At 39.3% G+C, this 21,363-nt stretch overlaps 1 protein-coding gene across 1 annotated transcript in view; it reads right to left on the reverse strand.

Moving 5' to 3' along the window:
- Positions 1–499: 499 nt before the first annotated feature.
- The window catches only part of YWHAZ (tyrosine 3-monooxygenase/tryptophan 5-monooxygenase activation protein zeta), a 28,235-nt gene continuing 7,371 nt past the window's right edge, over positions 500–21,363 (reverse strand). The window contains exons 3-6 of the mRNA XM_086608779.1: positions 10,130–10,253; positions 6,190–6,353; positions 6,003–6,098; positions 500–1,561 (exon numbers count right to left, since the gene is read on the reverse strand). Of these exons, the coding sequence (XP_086464905.1) occupies positions 1,502–1,561; positions 6,003–6,098; positions 6,190–6,353; positions 10,130–10,253 (444 nt within the window). The 3' untranslated portion in view covers positions 500–1,501. The remainder of the gene's footprint in view (positions 1,562–6,002; positions 6,099–6,189; positions 6,354–10,129; positions 10,254–21,363) is intronic.

Genomic DNA, 21,363 nt, shown 5'->3' on the forward strand with positions numbered 1-21,363 from the left:
TCCAGCATTACTCTGCAAACCCTGTCAGCACAGACCTCACAGGGTCTCACAGAGGAAAAGGAAGTGCATCATTACTCTGGGGAGCCTTTCCACAAACTGAGCTGTAGTGTCTGAACCCTCTGAACTCCTTCAAAGAGCCAGCAGCAGCAAGCTATGGGTTTCCATACAGCTAGACCTATTCCAAAGGTCAGCTGTTAAAGAACTTTGTACGCCATTTGCTGTTAAGTCTGGAGACTATATGTTTGTTAAGGTATCTCCAGGGTACCAGCTGGACAGTCAGAAAGCTGTAGGCATCTAAAAGTTGTAAATAAATTACTTTACAAGCAATCTTAAATTCAGATACGGAGTATTCAATCTTGACTTCCCTGAAATTAACTAAATGCCTAAATGTGTATTAAGATTTTCCATAATAAAAATACTTCCATACTGAATTTGTGTATAATACTGCCATTACTCTAAAAGGTGTGGGAAGACAGATCACATGAAATGTACACCAAAGGTAGTTGAAAAGTCCATTCATAAAACTTTTATTCCACTTACATCAACTTAATACACATGTTCTGAACAGTTATGCTTGGATTGTTCATGAAAATTTCGTAAGACATTAAACAAAGCTAGCCATCATCTCAAGTTATTTCCCTGTTAACTATTTTTACAGCACATGCATGTTAGGCAAGTATCAAAAAAAAAAAAATCACAAAAGCAAAAAACCTAAAAAAGTTAAATACATGGGTTTTTGTTTTACTGCTGTGCTCGATATACAGTGTCATTATGGATATCAAGCGATTCATTTTTTACTGCATCTTTACTTGTACATTTGTTCTTAGGTTGCTTAAACCATTTAAATACAAATAAAATGTGTAGCAAAAATAATGAAAGCAACAGCAGGTAACTTTACAAATAATGGAATGTGAACCGTTTCTCTTTCCTTCTCTAGAGAAAGTTGACTGGGTTATCAAACTGTCTTAAGGAACACTTCAGCTGCAATCAAAGATGTACACTTGATTGGTATATTCCACAGATTTCACATGTTGACTTGACATGCAATATCTATGGGACATCAGTTTATTCACAGCCATGTGTGCTCCAGCTTGAATATTCACGCTAACTACACCTGTGGCTGCACCTGATTATCCCTTTTTTCCATCATGATAGACCAACACGCAAGCAGTCGCCTTTGCTTGACATAGAAAGCTGTTTTAACACTGGCCTTGTGGGAAGCCACAATGTACCAAAAGTACTATGCCAAACATGTAAAACTCGTATAAAAATTTCACAACCCTATATTGGCCACCTCAGATGAAAACAGATAAGTTCCCCAAATGTTAACTGGCTCTATTCCCCTAATATTAAACAAAACCACATGGGAAATATAGAAATCCAAATAGAAGTAACATAAACCTGTCAAATCGTAAACAAAAACTATTTGTGGGACAGCATGGATGACAAACGGTCTACTGTGTAAATTTCAGAATGAGGCAGACGGAAGTTGGAAGGCTGGTTAATTCTCCCCTCCTTCTCCTGCTTCAGCTTCATCTCCTTGGGTATCCGATGTCCACAACTGTTTGGGAAAGAAAAACGAGTACAATATGTAAGCTATTAACATTTATGACTAATACTTAATAAGGAATTAAGTAGGACAGAAAGCCTGCTTCTTAAATAATAATTTTTCAAGAGGCCCTACAAAGCTCCATGGAAAAAAGCACACATTAGCACTGACACATTTCTCTTTGCAGGAAAGCAGAAAAAGTAAACTGCTATTACTTCTACACCACAAAACTGGAAATCTGGTCTTAGGTGACCTAACCCTACACCGCTTTTAGTGAGGAAGTTAATGAACAGCCAAACCCAAAGTCTTATATCCACAAGGCTCACTAAAATATATGGTTACAAGCAGGCAAGAATCAGACCTACAGAACAGATACATAAGAATCAGGAACTAGGAATACTTTGTTTCCTGTGGATTTGTAACTTCTCAAGTGAGCTTTACACATCTTTCTGAAGGAAGAGCTCCAGTAAAGGCCTCTCTCCACATCTGACATTAGAGTGAATGCTACCTTTTGTTCAGAACAGGTATCTAAAATTGTGGTTTTTTTAAAAAAACAAACAAAAATAACCCCAAACTAAACCAAACCAAAAACCATTTCACTGAAATCTGTATCCCTTGGCTCTATTCAGTCAATCATGCCTCCCTTCAGCAACTTTTGGAACACAGAGCTTCCAAACTCGGAGAGCAGGGCAAGAAGGGAAGAAAATCAGGCTAAACATGCAGTATGCACAAAATCTTATTTTCAGCTCCATTAAAAAATATATATAGATATACTGAAAAGCCATACATCAAGATTAAGTACCAACTAAGGAAACTAAGCATGAGTTCCAGAGCAACACCCAGTGCAGAGAAATTTTGTGAATCAAGTATTTCGCCACGCTGGCTGCTTCCAAACTATCACAACCCAGTACCATTTGTAATCTCTCGCTTTATGAAGTTACAGAAGCATTAACCGAATCCTTCACGCTCTATAGCATAAGGTGGTAAAACCTAAGAACAACTAATCCTCTCTCTACCTATTGTCTTGTACCACTAATGTCTCAGTAGATGCTTTAAAAAAACCAACTTAAATCCATCATCAGAAACATTTTATCCTTTCCAGGAATACAAGACCATAGAGAAACTTGCACAAGACCAGTAGCCTTGTTCTTGCTCTGCACCTGATACACGATATCTGCACTAAATGTTCCTTGCTGAAGGCATTAAGCAACAAGTTAGCTTACTGGAGACAACAGCATGCTCCTCCATTCTAGACACTGTGCTACATTCTATACTACATTATAGAATGGATGGACCACTCAGTGGATAAGGTATTGACTGGATGGTCACGCTCAAAGAGTTGCAGTCAATGGCTCCATGTCCAAGTGGAGGCCAGTGACAGTGTCCTCAGGGGTTGGCATTGGGGCTGGTGCTGTTTAACATCTTTGTTGGTGACATGGACAGTGGGATCGAGTGCACCTTCAGCAAGTTTGCTGACCACACCAAGCTGTGTGGTGTTGTGAACACGCTGGAGGGAAGGGGATGCCATCCAGAGGGACCTTGATAGGTTTAAGAGGCGGGCCTGTGAGAACCTCATGAAGTTCAACAACGCCAAGTGCAAGGTCCTGCATGTGGGTTGGGGCAATCCCAAGCACAAGTACAGGCTGGGTGGAGAATGGATTGAGAGCAGCATGGAGGAGTAGGACTTGGGAGTGTTGGCTGATGAGCGGCAATGTGCTCTGGCAGCCCAGAAATCCAACCATATCCTGGACTGCACCTAAAGAAGCGTGGCCAGCAGGTCGAGGGAGGTGATTCTGCCCCTCTACTCTGCTCTCATGAGACCCCACCTGGAAAACTGTGTTCAGCTCTGGGGCCCACAACATAAGAAGGACATGGAGCTGCTGGAACGAGTCCAGAGGAGGGCCATGAAGATGATCCGTGGGCTGGAGCACCTCTCCTATGAAGACACGCTGAGAGAGCTGGGGTTGTTCACAGCCTGGAGAAGAGAAGGCTCCGGGGAGACCTTATTGTAGCCTTTCAGTACCTACAGGGGGCCTACAAAAAAGGTGGTGAGGGATTTTTTACAAGGGTGTGTAGTGATATGACAAGGGATAATGGCTTTAAACTGAAAGAGGCGAGATTTCGATTAGACATAAGGAAGAAATTCTTCACTCTGAGGGTGATGAAACACTGGAAAAGGTTGCCGAGAGAAGCTGTGGATGCCCCATCCCAGGAGGTGTTCAAGGCCAGGTTGGATGAGGTTTTGAGCAACCTGGTGTAGTGGAGGGTGTCCCTGCCTGTGGCAGGGGGGTTGGAACTAGATGATCTTTAGGTCTCTTCCAACCCAAACCATTGTATGATTCTACGATTATTAGAATACTACGTTATTCTCAATTTCAGTGCTATTCTTATAAGGAATAGTTAGAACAAACAGTTGTATTAGAATTTTACCAGAGCCCTCTATCCTAAATCCTTAGCTCTAGAGAATCTACAGATATGTACATATACATACCTTTATTCATTAAACAAAAAGGGCCTGATGGTATGAAAGGAGGATTACCAATTGAGAGCACAGTTTAACAAATCTGCTGGGGAGAAAAAAGTCCTTAGGGGGAAAGGATGCCTTTTGTGTTTGTTTTTTAAGAAAACAAAACAATTTCCTAACAGAGCAAAGGAGGAATTAACTAGCAATCCCAGTAAAATAGATTTTGACTTTATATATTAAACAACCCTCTGAATACTTGTCTGCCTTCAGCGCCCACTGAGAATGAACAGACTCTTCTTCAGCCACACGAGACTCAATCTACAACTGAGGGAACTGCTCCTGCAGGTAACTGATCAACATGCTGAATCACTGTCAAAGGCCTACCTCACAGATTGTAACAGACTTGCCTAACTAGCAAAACAGACCTTTTTTACATTTCTGAAATTCATTCTAGTCTCTGCCAGTCACACATACATCAAAAGTGTTTTTCTACAACTTCTTGAGGTAGAAAATCATACAGTCAATGCATTTGTACAGGTTACACTAGGCATTTCAGGCAAGACATATCATCCATTCAAGAACACAGAACCCTGCAGCTGTCTACAGCTTTCTCCCTGATAATGGAAAGCTCACATAAACTTTCAGGCCTGCTACTGTAATTCACACTCTATGGTAGCTCAGCCCAACTTCTGCTCTTGTACGAAACAATTTGCTCTCCAACTGCAATGACAAGCTTTACATTATTTTTACTGGGAAGCTAGCAATTAAAGTCAGCTTCTATTCTCTATTTCAATACCACTCATTCAGAGGACAGCTCTTGAGTAATCTCACTCAAGGGGACAGTACACACAGACACTGAGAGCGATGCCAACCCCGTATCTGTCTCCATTACAGAGGTTGAGAAATCTCTTCCATTTGTTTTGTAAGCAACAGCTGGAACAATCACAAGTAGTTTTTTCAGTAGTGTGAATTTGCCATTCTAATGGAAAAGGTTCCAAGGAATAGAAAAATAAAGTTAGAAACAAGAGCAGAAAATATGGCAACTCCAATTTTATGCAACTGTATACCTTTACTTCTATTTATGCTAAAACAAGTCCAGCTATTTTGTAAAGGTCTCTGATATCAGATGCACAGAATGTGAACAAAGGGCTACAACCAGCAACAAGAGGTGCTTCTTATTTTTTCAGTTCTTGCTTGCAGCTCTCCCTTCCGCCCTTGGAGATCGGGGAGTGAAACATGCCATTAATTACACTACTGCATGTTTGCTAACATTTACTGTTTCATTTGCTTTAGATGTTTATCTTTGCCAGTTTTAAAGTTCAAAGTAGGTTAAAAACCCCACACAAGATGAATTTTGATTACTCTTGACAGAGCAACACCATCTTGGTCCATAACTTACACCACAGACAGCTATGAGCCCAAGGAAAAAAAGAAATAAGACAGGTGTGTTACAACTGCCAGAGAAACAGCCAGCCTAGCACTGATTCCAATTTCAGCTTTACCAAAATTAAAACCAAACAAAAAAATCCAAAACAACAGGCCCTTAAGTGGACGTGCTAGCTTTGTTTGCAGTTTTCATGAAGAATATATATTCCTTGCACACACAATCACACAGAATAAGCTATATGAAATTTGACAGAAGTTTTGAAGAGGCAAACGCGATTATATTCGCAAATGCTGCTTGACAAAAGATAATAGCTTTGCTAGTCACAGTCCAAACGACGTCACTTAAACATGTTAATTCCTTAAATAAAAAAAAAAAAAGAAAAATTTAGTCAATTTGTCATCTGTCAGAAAGCTGTGTTAATTAGCACGCAGAGAAAAAAGACTAAGCAGGAGAAAAAGATATAGATCAGAACATGATGTACTGTAAACTCATCTGAAAGTAAGCGATAGACACACAGTTCTACATCTAAGAAGGAAGAGGACAAGTCTGAGTGCCACCAAGACCAATCCCGTTAACAATATGCAAACTTTAATGATACTCACTGTCAAGTTGTCTCTCAGTAACTGCATTATTAGCGTGCTGTCTTTGTATGACTCTTCACTTAATGTATCAAGTTCAGCAATTGCTTCATCAAAAGCCTAGTGTTATAAAAACAAACAACTCCATTGGTCATGTGACAAAAGGTTATGCAAATAATTTAAATGGAATTTCCCCCGCCCCTAGATTTACCGTTTTTGCAAGGGAACAGGCTTTCTCCGGGGAATTGAGAATCTCATAATAAAACACGGAGAAGTTTAGAGCCAGACCTAATCTGATAGGATGTGTTGGCTGCATCTCCTTTTTACTGATTTCAAAAGCTTCTTGATATGCTTGTTGTGATTGCTCCACTATCCCTTTGGGGAAAAAAACAAACACACACAAAAACCACAACAAGTAAGTAATTCACATACCATATTCAGACATACAATCAGGACTATGTTCACACTTGCGTGAACAAAGTATATTAAGAGTGAATATCTGTGAACGAGCTCTTTACCTAACAAGTCGCTATTTTATGAAAATTTTAATAAATTACATTTTTAAATCACTAAAAAAAGTAAACTGTCATTGATCAAATCACAGGTTTGGGTGTGTCTGCCACACTGTGACTACTTGTCTTTACAAACGTTTGCAGCACTTTTGTAGCACTTAAGAAGTATAAACCCCACCACCTACATGGAAAGGTACAACAGGTTTGATATATTACCAAAATTTCAATGTCCTTAAAAGCTGTAAAGTATTACAGATCCACATTTTAATCAGAGAAAACACAGATGACCTTTGTCTATCACTGAACCCTTTCAGTAACAGTAATCCGCGATTCTGTGTAATTTCCATTCAAATTGCTTGGCAGAGATAGTGTGGCATGGCTCAAGCCAAATTAAATATATATTTTTAAAAGCTTCCAACATAGTGCCATTTCCAACGCAGTTATGGAAAGCATTTCTACCTAACTTAAAAGTTCTGGTAGCTATAAACTTTGATGTAAGGGAGGCAAATTAACAATTGGGCTCTTTTTTTAGAGATCAATCTTTTACCATTCTCTTAATCGGTTCAGTTGTACAAGTTACAATCACTTGGTGGAAAAACCCAACTATATTGTGTCTACTAAGACTGAGGAGCTCAAAAGTTTCCATTTTCACTGAATGCACTTGAACTTACGAGCCGACTATGCCTGCACACGTCAGAGGTGATGGCTGAACAAGCTGGTCTATGACCTTGATGACTGCAGGAGGCAAGAGACATGCTAGATGCTGAGCACAAAGGGACCACTGTTCCCACACTCGCTGAGACTGTTAATAGCATCTGAGAAAAAGGTGGGCAGGAAGTCATTCAATTCAGATGCAAAAGGATTCCAATCCTAACATTTTTGGATCAAACTAGAAATGCATCCAGCATGATCTCTGCAACAGCACCAGTCACATGTATTCAAAATTAACAAAAGGAATTTTAGGCTAAGGACTCAAAAATGCATCAGTATTTAAGCCAGAAGTACTCAAAGACTGAGAATAACTGAATACCAATATTCAGGATGTCTGTACAATCTCTACTTGTTCACCTTTATGTATTCACAAAAATCAAAGCATCATACTGTCCTTTTCAACACAGAACAGGAAGGACACTCACTGCACAATTCTTCAACTCTTTGTCCTCTCTACGCTTATCACTAATAATAGGGTGCTTCAGAAAAATCGGACAACTGCCATAATACCTTGAAGTGAGCAGAAGTTGGTATAATATGGTTGAGAAGAACTAGGTTTACTGGAAGTTAAATTTAGAAATAGTGAGAAGTGTTTTACTCCTCATAACAGAAAAGCCTTAGAAAATGGCTCTGTTTATGAAAGGCAAAACAAGCAGCACGTAGAACAAGTAACTTCAAGGAATGAAGTTGAGCATTTTACTTTTACACCATTTTTCTTTAACATAAATGAGTTCCAAAACAAAAAAGCCTATTTTTTCCTCCTTATTTGAGTAAATAGAATACCTTTTGAATAGTGATTTGGGGAACTTAGTGCAAATTCGATGTATTCTGTTAATTTTTAAATCAGTCACCCAGTATATAAAAAGTTGCAAGATTTTAACCTTGAACTCTTTAGAAAGTGTTGTACAGTTCCAAAGTTCAAGGCTAAAATAGTAGGGTCAGGTACTCGCTTTACATTCCTGTCTGCTAGATTGCTGTAAGAAAACCCTAGCCGATAAAACAAACAATCTGCTTTATGAAGATAAAAATCCAATTCCTAGAGTTGGGAGCTTTATAGTGCTGCTGTATTTACTGCAAAAGGCTGAAAGAATACTGTCCAACTAAATGGCCATTATTTCCTAAACAGTAATTATCAACTGCTCTTTTTCAAGGTCACAGACAGCATACAAGGAAAAACCTGAGAGAAGAAACACTTGAGAGGTGGGAGAGAGGAAAAACAATCTTAAGCTTAAGAGCTATAGCAACTATGAGCTAGATGGGCTTTCAAAAAATTTTCTCCATCTGGAAACTCACTAAAAACCGCTCAGCCAGGAGACTGGGTTAAATAAAAAACAAACTTCAAAAACACTGTGAAAATCTTTGCTTGAAGTCGAATTTTAGAGTCTGCAACTTAATTCTCAACAGAAAAAGAAACTTTGGGACTCAAAATATTTTACCTTCTATGCATATGAATAGAGATTATTAAAAGGAAATATAATTTTTCTCTGTACAGTAACAGATCTAAAGTACTGGTTACATATGCAATTCTGTCACCACCAAGACTGGGTCAGTTTGCAGGCAGTGAAGCATCAGAAGTCAAATCAAGCCCTGTCATACTAAGTCTTAGTATCTATGTGCAACTCCCTGTTATCCTGTCCTATTAGCTACCCTATGTAACGTGGACATAACACACGTGCCACAGAGCTCAAGCAGACACATCTATCCCTTGACATTATTACAGGTCTGTTGCACCCCTATAACAAACTCAACCCAGTTTCTGAGAAGTTGCACAAACATCCTTCCATATCATACTCGGAGAGCTTTATTAGCTGGAGCGCGCAGCACAAGGCCACAGGAGCACCACACATCCAACAGCACTGCAAGGAACCTAGTAAGTCCTACAAAAGGGCAGAGAGCTACCAAGCATCAGCCGCACAGTTAAAGGGCTCTCCAAGGATCCCTGAGGGTCCCAAGTCCATGCATTCAGATTGTCTCCACACTCCCAAGCATTCCATACTTCTGCAGACTGAGTGCAGACTAAACTGAGTCTGCAAGAAAACAGCTAGGGCTAGCAGAAGTTACCAGATTGGGCTCTGTCTAAAAAGAAAAACTAACTCTGTCCCAGTCAAACCAGGACAGGCTCTGTGCTGAACTGCGCTGCTCTTCATGGCACGCTGCCACCAGTCCTAAACAGGCTCCAGGAAACAGCTTAGCACTGTTTGCAATGAGCTGTATCTAAACATCATGTGTCATTCTGAACTGAAGGTGACTTTGCATGGAGTCAGCATGTTGTTAGCATGTCTCTTCAACTACAGCAGTTAAGCCACCTAAATATATTAAGGGCCTTTTATTAACTTTTCTAACTAAATTTAGGTGAAGGCAACTTACCTGCAATTATGACAAGCTGCTTACATGAAGATACAAGAAACTTGAGGAAATAAAAGACACTAAACTACCATGGTTATAGAAGAAATTTTCCTAACAGTAAGATTAGTTTTGTCAATCTTTTTCTTCTCCAGGTGGTCTCCAGTCTCTTTGCTCACTGAACCTACGCAGATTCTTTGCATTCTGTAGAAACGCACAAGTAAGACTCCAAAAAGCTACAAGACTCTGTCCCCCTACAAAGAGGTAAACCAATATTCTGCCAGACAGAAGATGCATAAACCTGTACTTCAGTGAGAAACCAGATGCATGCATACATAACTCGAAGCTGATTTCCAGATATCATGACTGAACGTCTGTTCCCTGTTTCAAATAGTGGAGGTATATGGAAACTTTCATAACTCATTTGAAAGCTAACGACCTATGATTTTTCTTCAGCAAACAGGAAGCGTATTGCTAAAGAAATTTACATCCAAATCAGAATTACTCTGCAATTGGAGTCGTGTCACCACCCCACCAAAAGCAATCTAATTTGACAACATTTAGCAACAACTTGACATACAATACCTTTCTTGTCATCTCCAGCAGCAACCTCAGCCAAGTAACGGTAGTAGTCTCCTTTCATTTTCAAATAGAAAACTTTGCTTTCTGCTTGTGAAGCATTAGGGATCAAGAACTTTTCCAACAGAGACTACAAGAGAAACAAAGAACACAGTGTTTTGAACATACATACTTCTATAGCATGCTAAACCAACAATTCATTTATACTACAATCTGTTTCAAAGTCAAGACAGCTTTACTTTTTGATTATTTTCTTCACATCCTACATAGCATATTCAGCTAAGAAGAAGGTGTTTTGGGTCACAATTCTAGGTACAAAAAGGAATACTGCATGCTGTGTGTCTACAGGGAGAAGGCAGCTGTGTTAATTTAGCAGATGACCAAAGGAAGGGTTTCTTTAAGCAGTATCCTGACACAGTATCCTGACAAAAATAAGGTAGTCCAAAGAGTCTGGGCAGAGGGTATACAATGGAAGAAAGTCCGCAACCATGGAAGATAAATAAAAGGATTTGAAGTATCAGCTGCCAAATCAGAGACCCAAATATCTTACACACAGAGGCAATAAATAAGCCTCATTAACCCAGTTCCCATTAACTGGAATGCTGTATTGGCATCGCCAGCAAGAAACTGCAAGGCGAACCTGGATTCTCGCATTTCCAGACAGCTGACAGTCAGATATGTAGCACTGAAAACGATCATCCATTTGGCTTTATGCACTGCCCTAACAGGTGCTTCTTATATATTCCAAAGCAAAGGCAGCTCTCTGGAGTCACTCCACCAAGTCTTCCCTGTGGGCTGCCAACTAAGACCAGGTTTTTCTAGATTATTCTAACTGCTTATTAAATTACCACAGCAAGTTCCCAGCTGTGGCAGTCATGTAATTTAGCAAGAGTTCTATTATGATGAAAAGAAAAAGAGGAAAAAAAATCACTAGCTCCAACACATTTAGTCAAATTAAGGTACAAGCTTGTCCAACTTCTTGATATTGAGTGCTTAAATTCAGACTTGGAATGAAAAGCCAGTTTTTTAAAAGCCAGAAGTGTAGAAGTGCTCTTGAATACTCGAAATTAAATCAGAATCTGTTACATATAGTTTGCTAAGGCTATGTAGCAAAAGATTTTTTGAAAGAGGTTTTAGTAAGAATTTTGGGGTGTCTTTTTTCCCCTGAAAATTAGACGACTGATATTTCAGTTTCTGCCCCACTGGTTTTAGCTTATATTTCCCACAGAAACAGACAATCTAATTCAGCTCCAACTCACAGAATGATGGCTGCTTTACAGTACCTTCTTCTAGACAGCACCCTGCAGGTGAAGTGAACGTCTTACATGACACTCCTGGGAGAAGCACACCCTGGACACGGTAGGCTGTAAGTACTGTGCTGTGACTCAGGTACTCGTGCTATCTGCTCTGCTTAGCAGGCCAATTGTGTTTTTTCAATTCAAGTAACTGCTAATTCATTTATATAAATCGTGAATATTTAGCTTGGTAGCCTCTACCTTGTGTGAAACCCTTCGAAATGAAGTGACCTGCTATGACAGCTCTCTCCCATTTCTATCTCAGCAGACAGGGTAACGAAGAAGTCCAGCTGACAGAAACCAAAATTCACTGTTAGTGAACTTCAAGATTCACAGCTATGACTTTTTCATCAGTTGCAAGAAACTCTGACTTCAATGACAACTCAAGGTTCCCAGCTACCGAGAATAAGGCTCCTTATTAGTTTTTCTCTGTAGGACTGCAATTAAGTCAGGTGTGTCAGTCTGCATCTACCCTTCTGGCACCATAGGGAGGTGCCCTCCTTCTCTACCCTCCATTAAACGGCCAGACCAAAATATTGTCAGTGATTCTAGAAACAGAAGTTATTCATCATCTGTATAGAAGATCGCTTTATTTAAAAGTGCAGCTCTGCTCACTCCCATTGCAGCAACCAAACTGACAGACTTAAACTTCACTTAGGTCACAAATGAGTTAAAGTTGTTTGTAAACACCTAATTGAACAGGTGAATTGCATCAGCAGATAGAGAAGATGAAGGACTACCAATTGAGAAAGTCTTCTTACTAATCAGATAGATACTCGCAGGGCAACAGCAGCTCCGACGGCATGTAAACCTTGTATTGAAAAAGAGTTTGAAACCCATGTTGAATTTAGAAAGCTGAAGAACTAAGGAAACTCCTTTGAACAGCTATTCATAGAAAACAGTCTATGCAAAGAGGCTCTGACTCCGAGACTGCACTGGTAGCTTGCTCATATCTGGATGAAAGACTCTATTCTATACAAATTAACACGTAGGACTAGTAGGCCACATATCTTTGGGAGAATTTTATTTATGCCAAGTACTTCATAAACAGCAACAACAAAACCTGAAAGCAGATTAACATTTAAAAGCTAGCATGTGAAATTACTGAAAGATCTCTCCCCTGTTATTTATCTAGTACTATATATTCAGTTCCTCCTGTTTGTACTGGTCTTTTTAGTTCAGGATATATTTTTTTTTTACTGGCATAAGTAAACACAAAACACTCCCTTTAAAGTTAGCCTGAAGATTCAGAGCATACTAATTTATTCTAGAGAGTGGCTATGAAAGCTGCAATCTGTGTGTAGGCGGTGTGGCTACAGAAAGCCATACAGATGAGACTAATAAAACTACTGACCTTTTTAGAGTGAAATTACAGAAGATAACATAAAATGTTAGGCATAACCAATTTAATACTTTGTTATCTGCTAACACATCTGCTTATGGGGAATACTGTTTATCTTCTTCTTTTTTAAAATAGCTTTAACTGCAAGGTTTCTCTAGAGGATACAATTTTTTCCACAAGGAGGAATATCGTGATATTTAAGATGGGTTCTGTTTGTCCAAAGCAGAAGAAACAAAACCAAGAACTGTTTCAATAGCATCACTAATACACGTGTACTTTCTCTCTCCTTTACCAGTTGATAAGACAATGTTTATTAGTATAGAGCTGACGACGTATGGGCCACTGAAGTGCTAACAGCTAGCCAGAGACTACACCAATAAGCTGATCTGTAATTACTGAGTTTGTCAGGTGATCTGCATCACTGCAATGCATGCAACACCCTGACAACTGAAGTCCATACAGCACGGGTATGTTATGGCTACATGGTATGTAGCTAAGCCCTCATGTTCATTCATGACATTCCTGCTATCGTGCCAAACTCCCATCCATTTTTGATATATACTAATACGCACTAACTACAACTCCATGGGCAGTTAATTACAGTGCCTCAATCAGAATCTGGTAAAAACAGCTTTTTAAACAAAAACAAAACACCACTCCCTGTCCCCCAAACCCCACTACTCAGCTGTAATTGTCAGAACTTTTAATTTGACGGCAAGAATCTAACTGCTGTGAAATAAACCATAGCATTGTAGTCAATTAGGCAGATGCAGCAGCATCTTAGAGCACTTTTCAGCCAAAACCTGTAACAGCTTGTACAAGTGCTTCTAATGCTTTTCATAGCAAAGTCATACACAGTCTTTTCAGAAAGACTTGATGGAAAATTATTTACTTATTTGAAAAAAAAATGCATATACTAAATTTGAACATCAACTCTTACTAATGTGCTGGCCATTAAAAGATCAAGCTTCAACACTTCACATCTGCAATTGTGATTACAACTAAGTTAACAGCTTTCTGGTACTCTGGACTAGGACAGACAGCACATTTGAACTCAAGAGATGTCAGCTATGCTCACACATACCATAGATAAGAAATCTCATAAATTTAGTACGTTCCCCCACCCCCAGCAAGTATGCACTAGAGAAAGGCCTTTGTCTCCAAAGATGTAACAGAGGCTGCTGCACACAACTTCATTATTCTACTGGCAAACTTCAGTCCTGGCTTGTTTTAAACATTAAACTGGTGAGAGATTCACTTTCTTCACTTCTACACAAGTTCTTTTGCCAGAGCAGGACACAGTCAACAGGTGGCAACATTAAGTACAATGTGTTTTGAGCCTGCTTTGATGAAAAGCCCTATGGACTTGTTCCTGTGGTTTTGCAAGATAAAGTCTGAAAGGTGAGAGTTGTGAGACTCAGTTAGGAGTGTGAAGGAAGTATAACAAGTAGTAATTCTGTGTAAGAAAAAGCAACACCAAGCCCTCTGCAAAAACTCTGCCTGCTTCTTACTGCAAGTAAACATGCTTCAGTTTGTCAAGTTGTGGCAAGAACTTCAGCTGAATACAGGAAGCTAACCCATAGACTTGAACACCCCATTCCTGACACTTGAAGCCTAAAACTACCCTTCTTTTAAAAACATGTGCTTATGTTTTTTTGGCAAATGACTTGTAGGGGCCAGAAGACTGTTTCCAAATTCATCATAAAGAGCATTAAAATCAATGCCTCAGTTTTTGGCTCGTTGTTTATAGTTCTGTGCTTATTTCCCTTCATTAAAGGCTTGGACACTTGAGATTGCATCAACAGCTCCATTTTCTATTTAAGACATTTCCCTCCTGACAAACAGATCATCAGAATAAAATCATCAGATTCTAGAGAAGTATAGTTGTAAACAGCAGGTAAAATATATATATGAGAACAAGGATCTCTTTTTTTTTGTTTAAATACCGAAAATTAATTATTAAAGATACACGATTGAGTAAAAACTCTAGAACTTTTTGAGAAACAAAAAGATATCACTCTTGCACAAAAGAACCAAGCTGTAGAATGGCAAAGATCCAAAAGAATACACTGATAAACATTAGCTAGTTTAAACAGTATTGGTTTTGCTCAGAGCTAACAAGGCAGGCCTTTTGTTCTCATGCGGTATTGAAAGCCACTTGACATAGTTTATGATGTTATTTCTAGTTTTGAAGATAAGTTACACAGGAGTAATAGCTGAACTTTAATTCACTTGTCATCCGTCTGTGGCATATAGCATACGGATGAAGAAGACATTGAAGAACTCTTTGGTTTTTAAATTTATGAGAGAAGCATTTCATCTTTTTTAAGCTCAGCCTGAAAATCAATTTCTTTGACATTTCACACTAACTGACAATGGCCTAATGTTTTCATGACGTAAGCAGCATGCCACTATCTTTCTCCAAGACATTACAAGAACACAGGAGGAATTGTATCGGCTGACAGGACTCTTCTGTCCACTAACCTACCTGCAACACTGTCCAAAAGAGGACACATAAAGAAAGCAAGAAAATATCATGCTTCCATTAGCCTCCATCAACACCTAAGGACTTCCTCGGTCAGACGCAGTTTCTCTGAAAGCAGTAACCTTCAACAGGCTTCTCATCTACATTCCACACTTGTCCAAACTCCCCTTCCATCATCATAACCTTAATACCCACAATATACTACGGAGAAGCTGGAGATACTCAACTACCTGCACATGAGAAAGTGTTACTTTTGCCTTAAACCTACTTCCCAGTTTCATTTTGAAAAAAAAGTTTAGCTTATAAAAGCACTGGTACTCAAGTTTACATTTCTTTTAGAAGACTACCACATAACTTCAGATTATTTGAAGAGTTTCAGTACCACTTCCAAACAGGAATCAAAAGCCCCCGCTGCACCTTCACATCATCCAGGCAGCTATTTACTTTCTTCTCTACAAAGGAAGAAGGTGAGCAGGGGAGGAGGGGAAGAAAAATAAGAAAGATGTGATAGACATTAAGAAAAGGGAGGTTCAGCTGAAGCACTGTGTTAGAACAAGCAATAAAATTACAGTTCATTGAATCTTAAGATTTAGCTTCCTAGATGTGTCAAGATACACTTAGCAACTGCAACCCAGAGAGTACCAAGCTCCCCTTGTGCTCCAGTGCTCCCAGGGCAACAACCCTTCCTTTGTGGCAGAAAACACAGAACTACCCAGACTACCATTACAACGTTGACTTGCTGTTTTCTGAGCACCTGTGCAGCTGAGCATGAGTACTTGAAAGAATTACACATGTAAAGTACCAGGTGTGCTTAGGTAGACATTCAAAATATTGATTCAGATCAGTGTTTCCAGGTACACGCTTTGCAGGAAGACCTACAGGTATGTGGTTTCAAGTGGAACCCACCAACCAACCAGCACAGTAACCATAGCATGCTTTTGTTAAGCTATTCTTTTACAGACTTCTATTTTGATGACAAAGTTATAAAAGTAGGTCACCTGTATCGGACAAGTTCAAGACACCTATCATTCCCACAAAACGCTAGCGTGTGATTTTCCATGCATGTGTTTTCTGCCTCAGCACCACATTTAGGAAAGTTACTTGGGCTATAAAACAACACGTGCAATTAGCTGCGCTGCACAGATTGCCACACATGCTACAAAGGGTTTAACCAAACCATTTGTGGCCAGCAGAAGTTTTATTTGCATATGTCTATCTGAATAGTTGGAGAAAAATGGCAAATATTTATATTTTTAAGGGGAATACCTTTAGACAATCCCTTCCCAAACCCAAGCTTTTTTGAGACAGGCTCATTATGCTGCTTCTGATTGCAGTTCTACCCAGAGCTCCGGATCAGGGCTCTGCAACTGCTGCTTCATAGGCGACCTCCAACCCTGTTGGAAAACCAAAAGGACGGTTTTGCTGTCAGCCTTCTACTCCAGCCAGAAGCAAAGCCTCTTATTTAAAGTTAGCTACGGATTTCTATCTACTCATTTGCTCACAAGAACAGGAGCACAAGAAAATCTCAAATACTAGTGGCTGCTGTGGCATTGGAGATCTCTCTGGTAAAACATCTTATTAGATGGAAACAAGCCTGCTGCCTGTTCTCGGTACCAGTCATTCTGTCTCCCCATCAAACTGGCTGCCCACACAAACAGACAGCAGCAGAAGTTTGAGAAGGTAAGAAGAGAAGGCTGGTTGGAAAAGAGCAGGTGAGAACAATGAGCCTGAGTAGAGGACGAATTCAGAATTTGAGACAAAGGACCTTCAGGGGGAATGGAGGAATTCGATTGCGGAGTTCATGCAACAGTGGGAGATGCAACATGCAGAGGGACACCTGGGATTAACTACAGCCAAGCTGCTAACCAAGTGTACCATTTTCCCTGCTCTTATCAATTTGGTGAAGATCTAGAAAGGGAAAAAAAATGGAGGAAATGAGGCCAGAGTAATGAGAGGATAACTGAAAAAAAACGCTAAAGGACTAAGACAGAAAAAGGAATCCTGTACAACAGAAACAATAGCAAGAAATTTTAGCTTATTCAAAAAACTACTACTATAACAGTTTAATGTGTTTCTTTAGAAAAGAGAGCAAAAGCAGTATCACATGGAGGCAGGTGGAAGAAAACTTGGGAGAAAGAAGTAGGACATCCAGAAAAATCATCTTCATGCTGACACATATGCTGGGAGATAGAACAAAGTCAGTAAGAAGTAGGTGTATGCACTGAAATGCCTACATGTGCTTAGAGGGAAGATATGGCGCGTACAGATGGACACACCGCCTGTCTGCTTAAAAAGAAAATGACGGGAAGTGAGGCAATGAGGAGCAGCATCTCTCATTCCACACTTCTGCAGCCACATACATAGCTCTCCTTGCAGATCTACCCTTCTCAACTCGGACTATCGTGCCCTTCACTACCTTGTTCCTTCTACCACTTTGCTTTCCAATTAGTACTTATCGCAAGGGAAGCAAATGTGGATACACTCTTTGAGATTATTCATAGAACAACAGAATATCTCAAGTTGGAAGAGGTGCATAAGTATCATCAAGTCCAACTCCCTGCTCCTCACAGAACTACCTAAAAGTAAACCATATGACTAAGAGGGTTGTCAAGATGATCCTTGAACTCTGACAGGCTTGTTGCCATGACCACTTCCCTGGGGAGCCTGTTCCAGTGACCAACCACCCTCTCAGTGAAGAGCCTTTTGCTAATGTCCAGTCTGAATTTCCCCTGACTCAGCTTCATTCCATTTCCTCGTGTCCTGTCGCTGGTCACCAGAGACAGGAGATCAGCAGCTCCTCCTCAAGAAAGTAGTAGACTGTGATGAGGTCACCCTCAAAAGACTTTTCAAGTCATTCACACCAATCATGACAGGTTTTTACCAAAGTGTGCTTAACAACACATGACAGTGAAGGAACAAAATTCTCATGCATAGGCAAAAATACATCTCCAGTTTAGTAACCAACTCTGAGAAAACTCATACAAAAGGCAGCAGCCAATAAGACATTTAATAGGAAAATAATTAGGATTAAAGTATTTAATTTGCTGGGGTGTTGCTATAGACATTAATATACAAAGCAATCTCCACTGAGGATCAAAGTCAATATGTAATTTTAACTTTTTTTTTTTTTTTGCATCACCTCATTAATTTATTTTGTGAATACTGGGGGCATGGAACAAAATAAAACGGTACCAAATGCATCGAACGTTATTCTTTGAAGAAACAGAACATCATCTGAGAAACCTGAGATAATAATACAAAATTGAAACCAATTAGTTGAATAAGAATTTCTGCCAGGCAAGTGTAGGTCTAAGCAATAGCTACTGTGTCTGTACTCTGAACCAGAACATGGTCTAGCTGTCTTAAGACTCTACAGTTTTGATCTTGGAAGAAACACTACTAAAAACCCCATAAACACGATGTAACACTTTATATCCTTGATAAGAAACACAGGTAGAAACCATTTCTCTTCGGCAGCTTGCACTCTGAGCAGATCTGAAACCTCTTGAAGTAGACTATGTATCTATCATGAGTTCATTATAGCATACAGTGTTACTAAAAGCATTTTAGTAGCAAAAATGGTGATTTAGCCACATAAGCCTACTCTGCACTAGGAGAATCTGGTCAGTTAGAGGTCAGATTCCCATTGTTAAGTATTGTTACCTGCATAATCGCAAAGGGTAACAACATCCAGAAAAAAAAAATTATTCCACAACTGCTCCTGCCTTATCTGAGCCGCATTAAATCTGATCAAAAAATTCAAGAATTTGCTGTTCACCTCAGAAGCAGCATGACTTATTACTTCTCATTAGAAGAGGCATTGCCAATCTTCTGTCAGATTTGAAGAAAAATAAGCAACTACACAACAGCTGACATTCAGTAAAAAACAAGTTTAAGAAACAATCACAATCTCAATGCTCTTCAGTCAACTTGAATAGTACAAGCGTTCTCAAACTGTTTCAAAATGGTAGTCAACTACTGCCTGAATGGACAATCAACTTCAGGTTTAGAGCCAGGAGCTGCTGCAGCTGCTTACAGCAAAGAATGAGTAAAAGCGTTTGAGAACCTGTTTCAGAAAGACATACTTCTGTCAAGTGTGTGATAACAAGACAGAAGTTTCCAGATAAAACGAGAGATAGTGTGGCATCTGTTTATACAGAGGTACAGAGATAATGCACTAACTCTGCTCACATTCTAAATTTTATATTCATACCACTTAACAGCTTTCACAGGCACGGTAAAAGCTGGTATCTTAACAATGCAGCGTTTCTACTCTTAGTCTAAGCAACCAATCAATGAAACAAACACACTTAGCAGCTTCACAAAATTACAAGTAGATGCAATGAAATTCCTGCTGCTTCAACAGCACCAAAGGAAGAGAGTATCTGCCACAGGTGACTAAACCAACCAACTTATTTTATCAGCAGTAAGTACATAAAGTACCTGAACACTGAAGGTCGCTGTCAAATAAAGCAAGTAGTTACCTGGATGCTTTTGAACAGTACAAGCAATATTCATTTTTATTAAAAAAAGAATCAATGCTAATTGTTAGACATTAATGCCGTGTGAAATTAATACAGCAGACTATTGGTTATAGTAGAAATGTGTTCTACTTGCAATAAATGCAATAGGATATAGATACATATACGTGTATATACATATGTGTGCATAGCTAATGTAAGTACCAAGGTAACTGCATGTTTTGGTTTTTTTTTTATTTTGCATTTATGCAGAGCACCTTAACTGATTTTATGATAAAAGGGTGCATTAAACACATGTCAAAATCATGGATGCCCTTCTTGCTAAGGTTAGTAAGTACTAGCTCACCTTTGCTCATACAGCCTAACCACCAGTAAGTTACTTACATATGCTGGAATCTAAAATCCTTTCAAACATGGGCTGAAGTTTCATGCATTTACCAACAATTACACAAACAACTTAGAATAAATAAAAACAAGTCATCTCATATTTAAACTGATTCATGAATTTTTTAATTCTCCAAGATTCAACAGCTTTTCAACAGTCTAATTTGCTTAAAAAAAAAATAAAGACCGTTTGTTTAAAAAAAAAAAAAAAGGAAATTGCTCTAGTTTAGGCAGTGCTTTCACTGCAGGGGAAAAAAAAAAAAAAAAGAAAAAACCCACCAAACGAATAAATCCAACAGCCAAAAAAACCCCAAACCCTGAAGGGATGTAGCTACAACCATGGAAGTGATTAAAGGATTAACAAAGTGAAATCATGAGGTTGATGCAAATTGCCTCAGCCTCCTACCTTCAATATATGTGAGCAATTATACCAGCCAAACCCCAACTGAAAAAGCTAGACTTGGAGAGTTAAAAAGCTTCATAACCACTCTGGGAAGTTAGTAAACCCTGGCTACGTTTTGCTCTGTGATATAAAAAAAGTTCAGTCAGAGAAGCATTTGTGAACCAGAGGTACTTGTGTATTTCCACATAGGTCACTAGCATATTACCAGTTACCATCTTTTAACAGAAACTGTAACAAATTGAGATGACATCTGGAGTTCTACGTCCAGGTTTGAGCTCCACAATGCAAGCGAGACATGGACATGCTGAAGTGAGGCCAGTGGAGGTCACCAGCATGATTATAGGACTGCAGCACATGATGTACAAGGCAAGGCTGAGAGAGCTAGGTTTCTTCAGCCTGGAGAAGAAAAGACCAGCAGATCTTGCTGCTGTGTACAGCTACCTAGAGAACACTGAGCCAGACTCTTCCTGGAGGTCTCCAGTGACAAGCTGTAATATGAGAAGTTCTGAATACATACAAGTTTGGGGTTTTTGGCCTTTTTTTTCTTTTAACCATAAGTATGACCAAATATTATGACAGGCTGTCCAGAAAGGTTGTGGAATCTCCATCCTTGAAGATACTCAAAATTTGACTGACAAGGCCTTGAGCAATGTGACCTAATTGGATCTGTTCTGAGCAGAGTTGAACTAAATGACCTCCCTTCCAACCTGAATTATTCAATCAAAATAACTTTGAATTTTTTTATAGATTTATAGGTTTTATAGATGCTTACATAGCAACCTGCTAGATGTTTGCAGGCAACTAGAAAATAGTGCCGCAGTAGCTTGTGTATGACAGCAATAGGCATTAA

The sequence above is a fragment of the Tauraco erythrolophus genome, chromosome 3 (assembly GCF_009769465.1).
Source record: "Tauraco erythrolophus isolate bTauEry1 chromosome 3, bTauEry1.pri, whole genome shotgun sequence".
NCBI lineage: Eukaryota > Metazoa > Chordata > Aves > Musophagiformes > Musophagidae > Tauraco > Tauraco erythrolophus.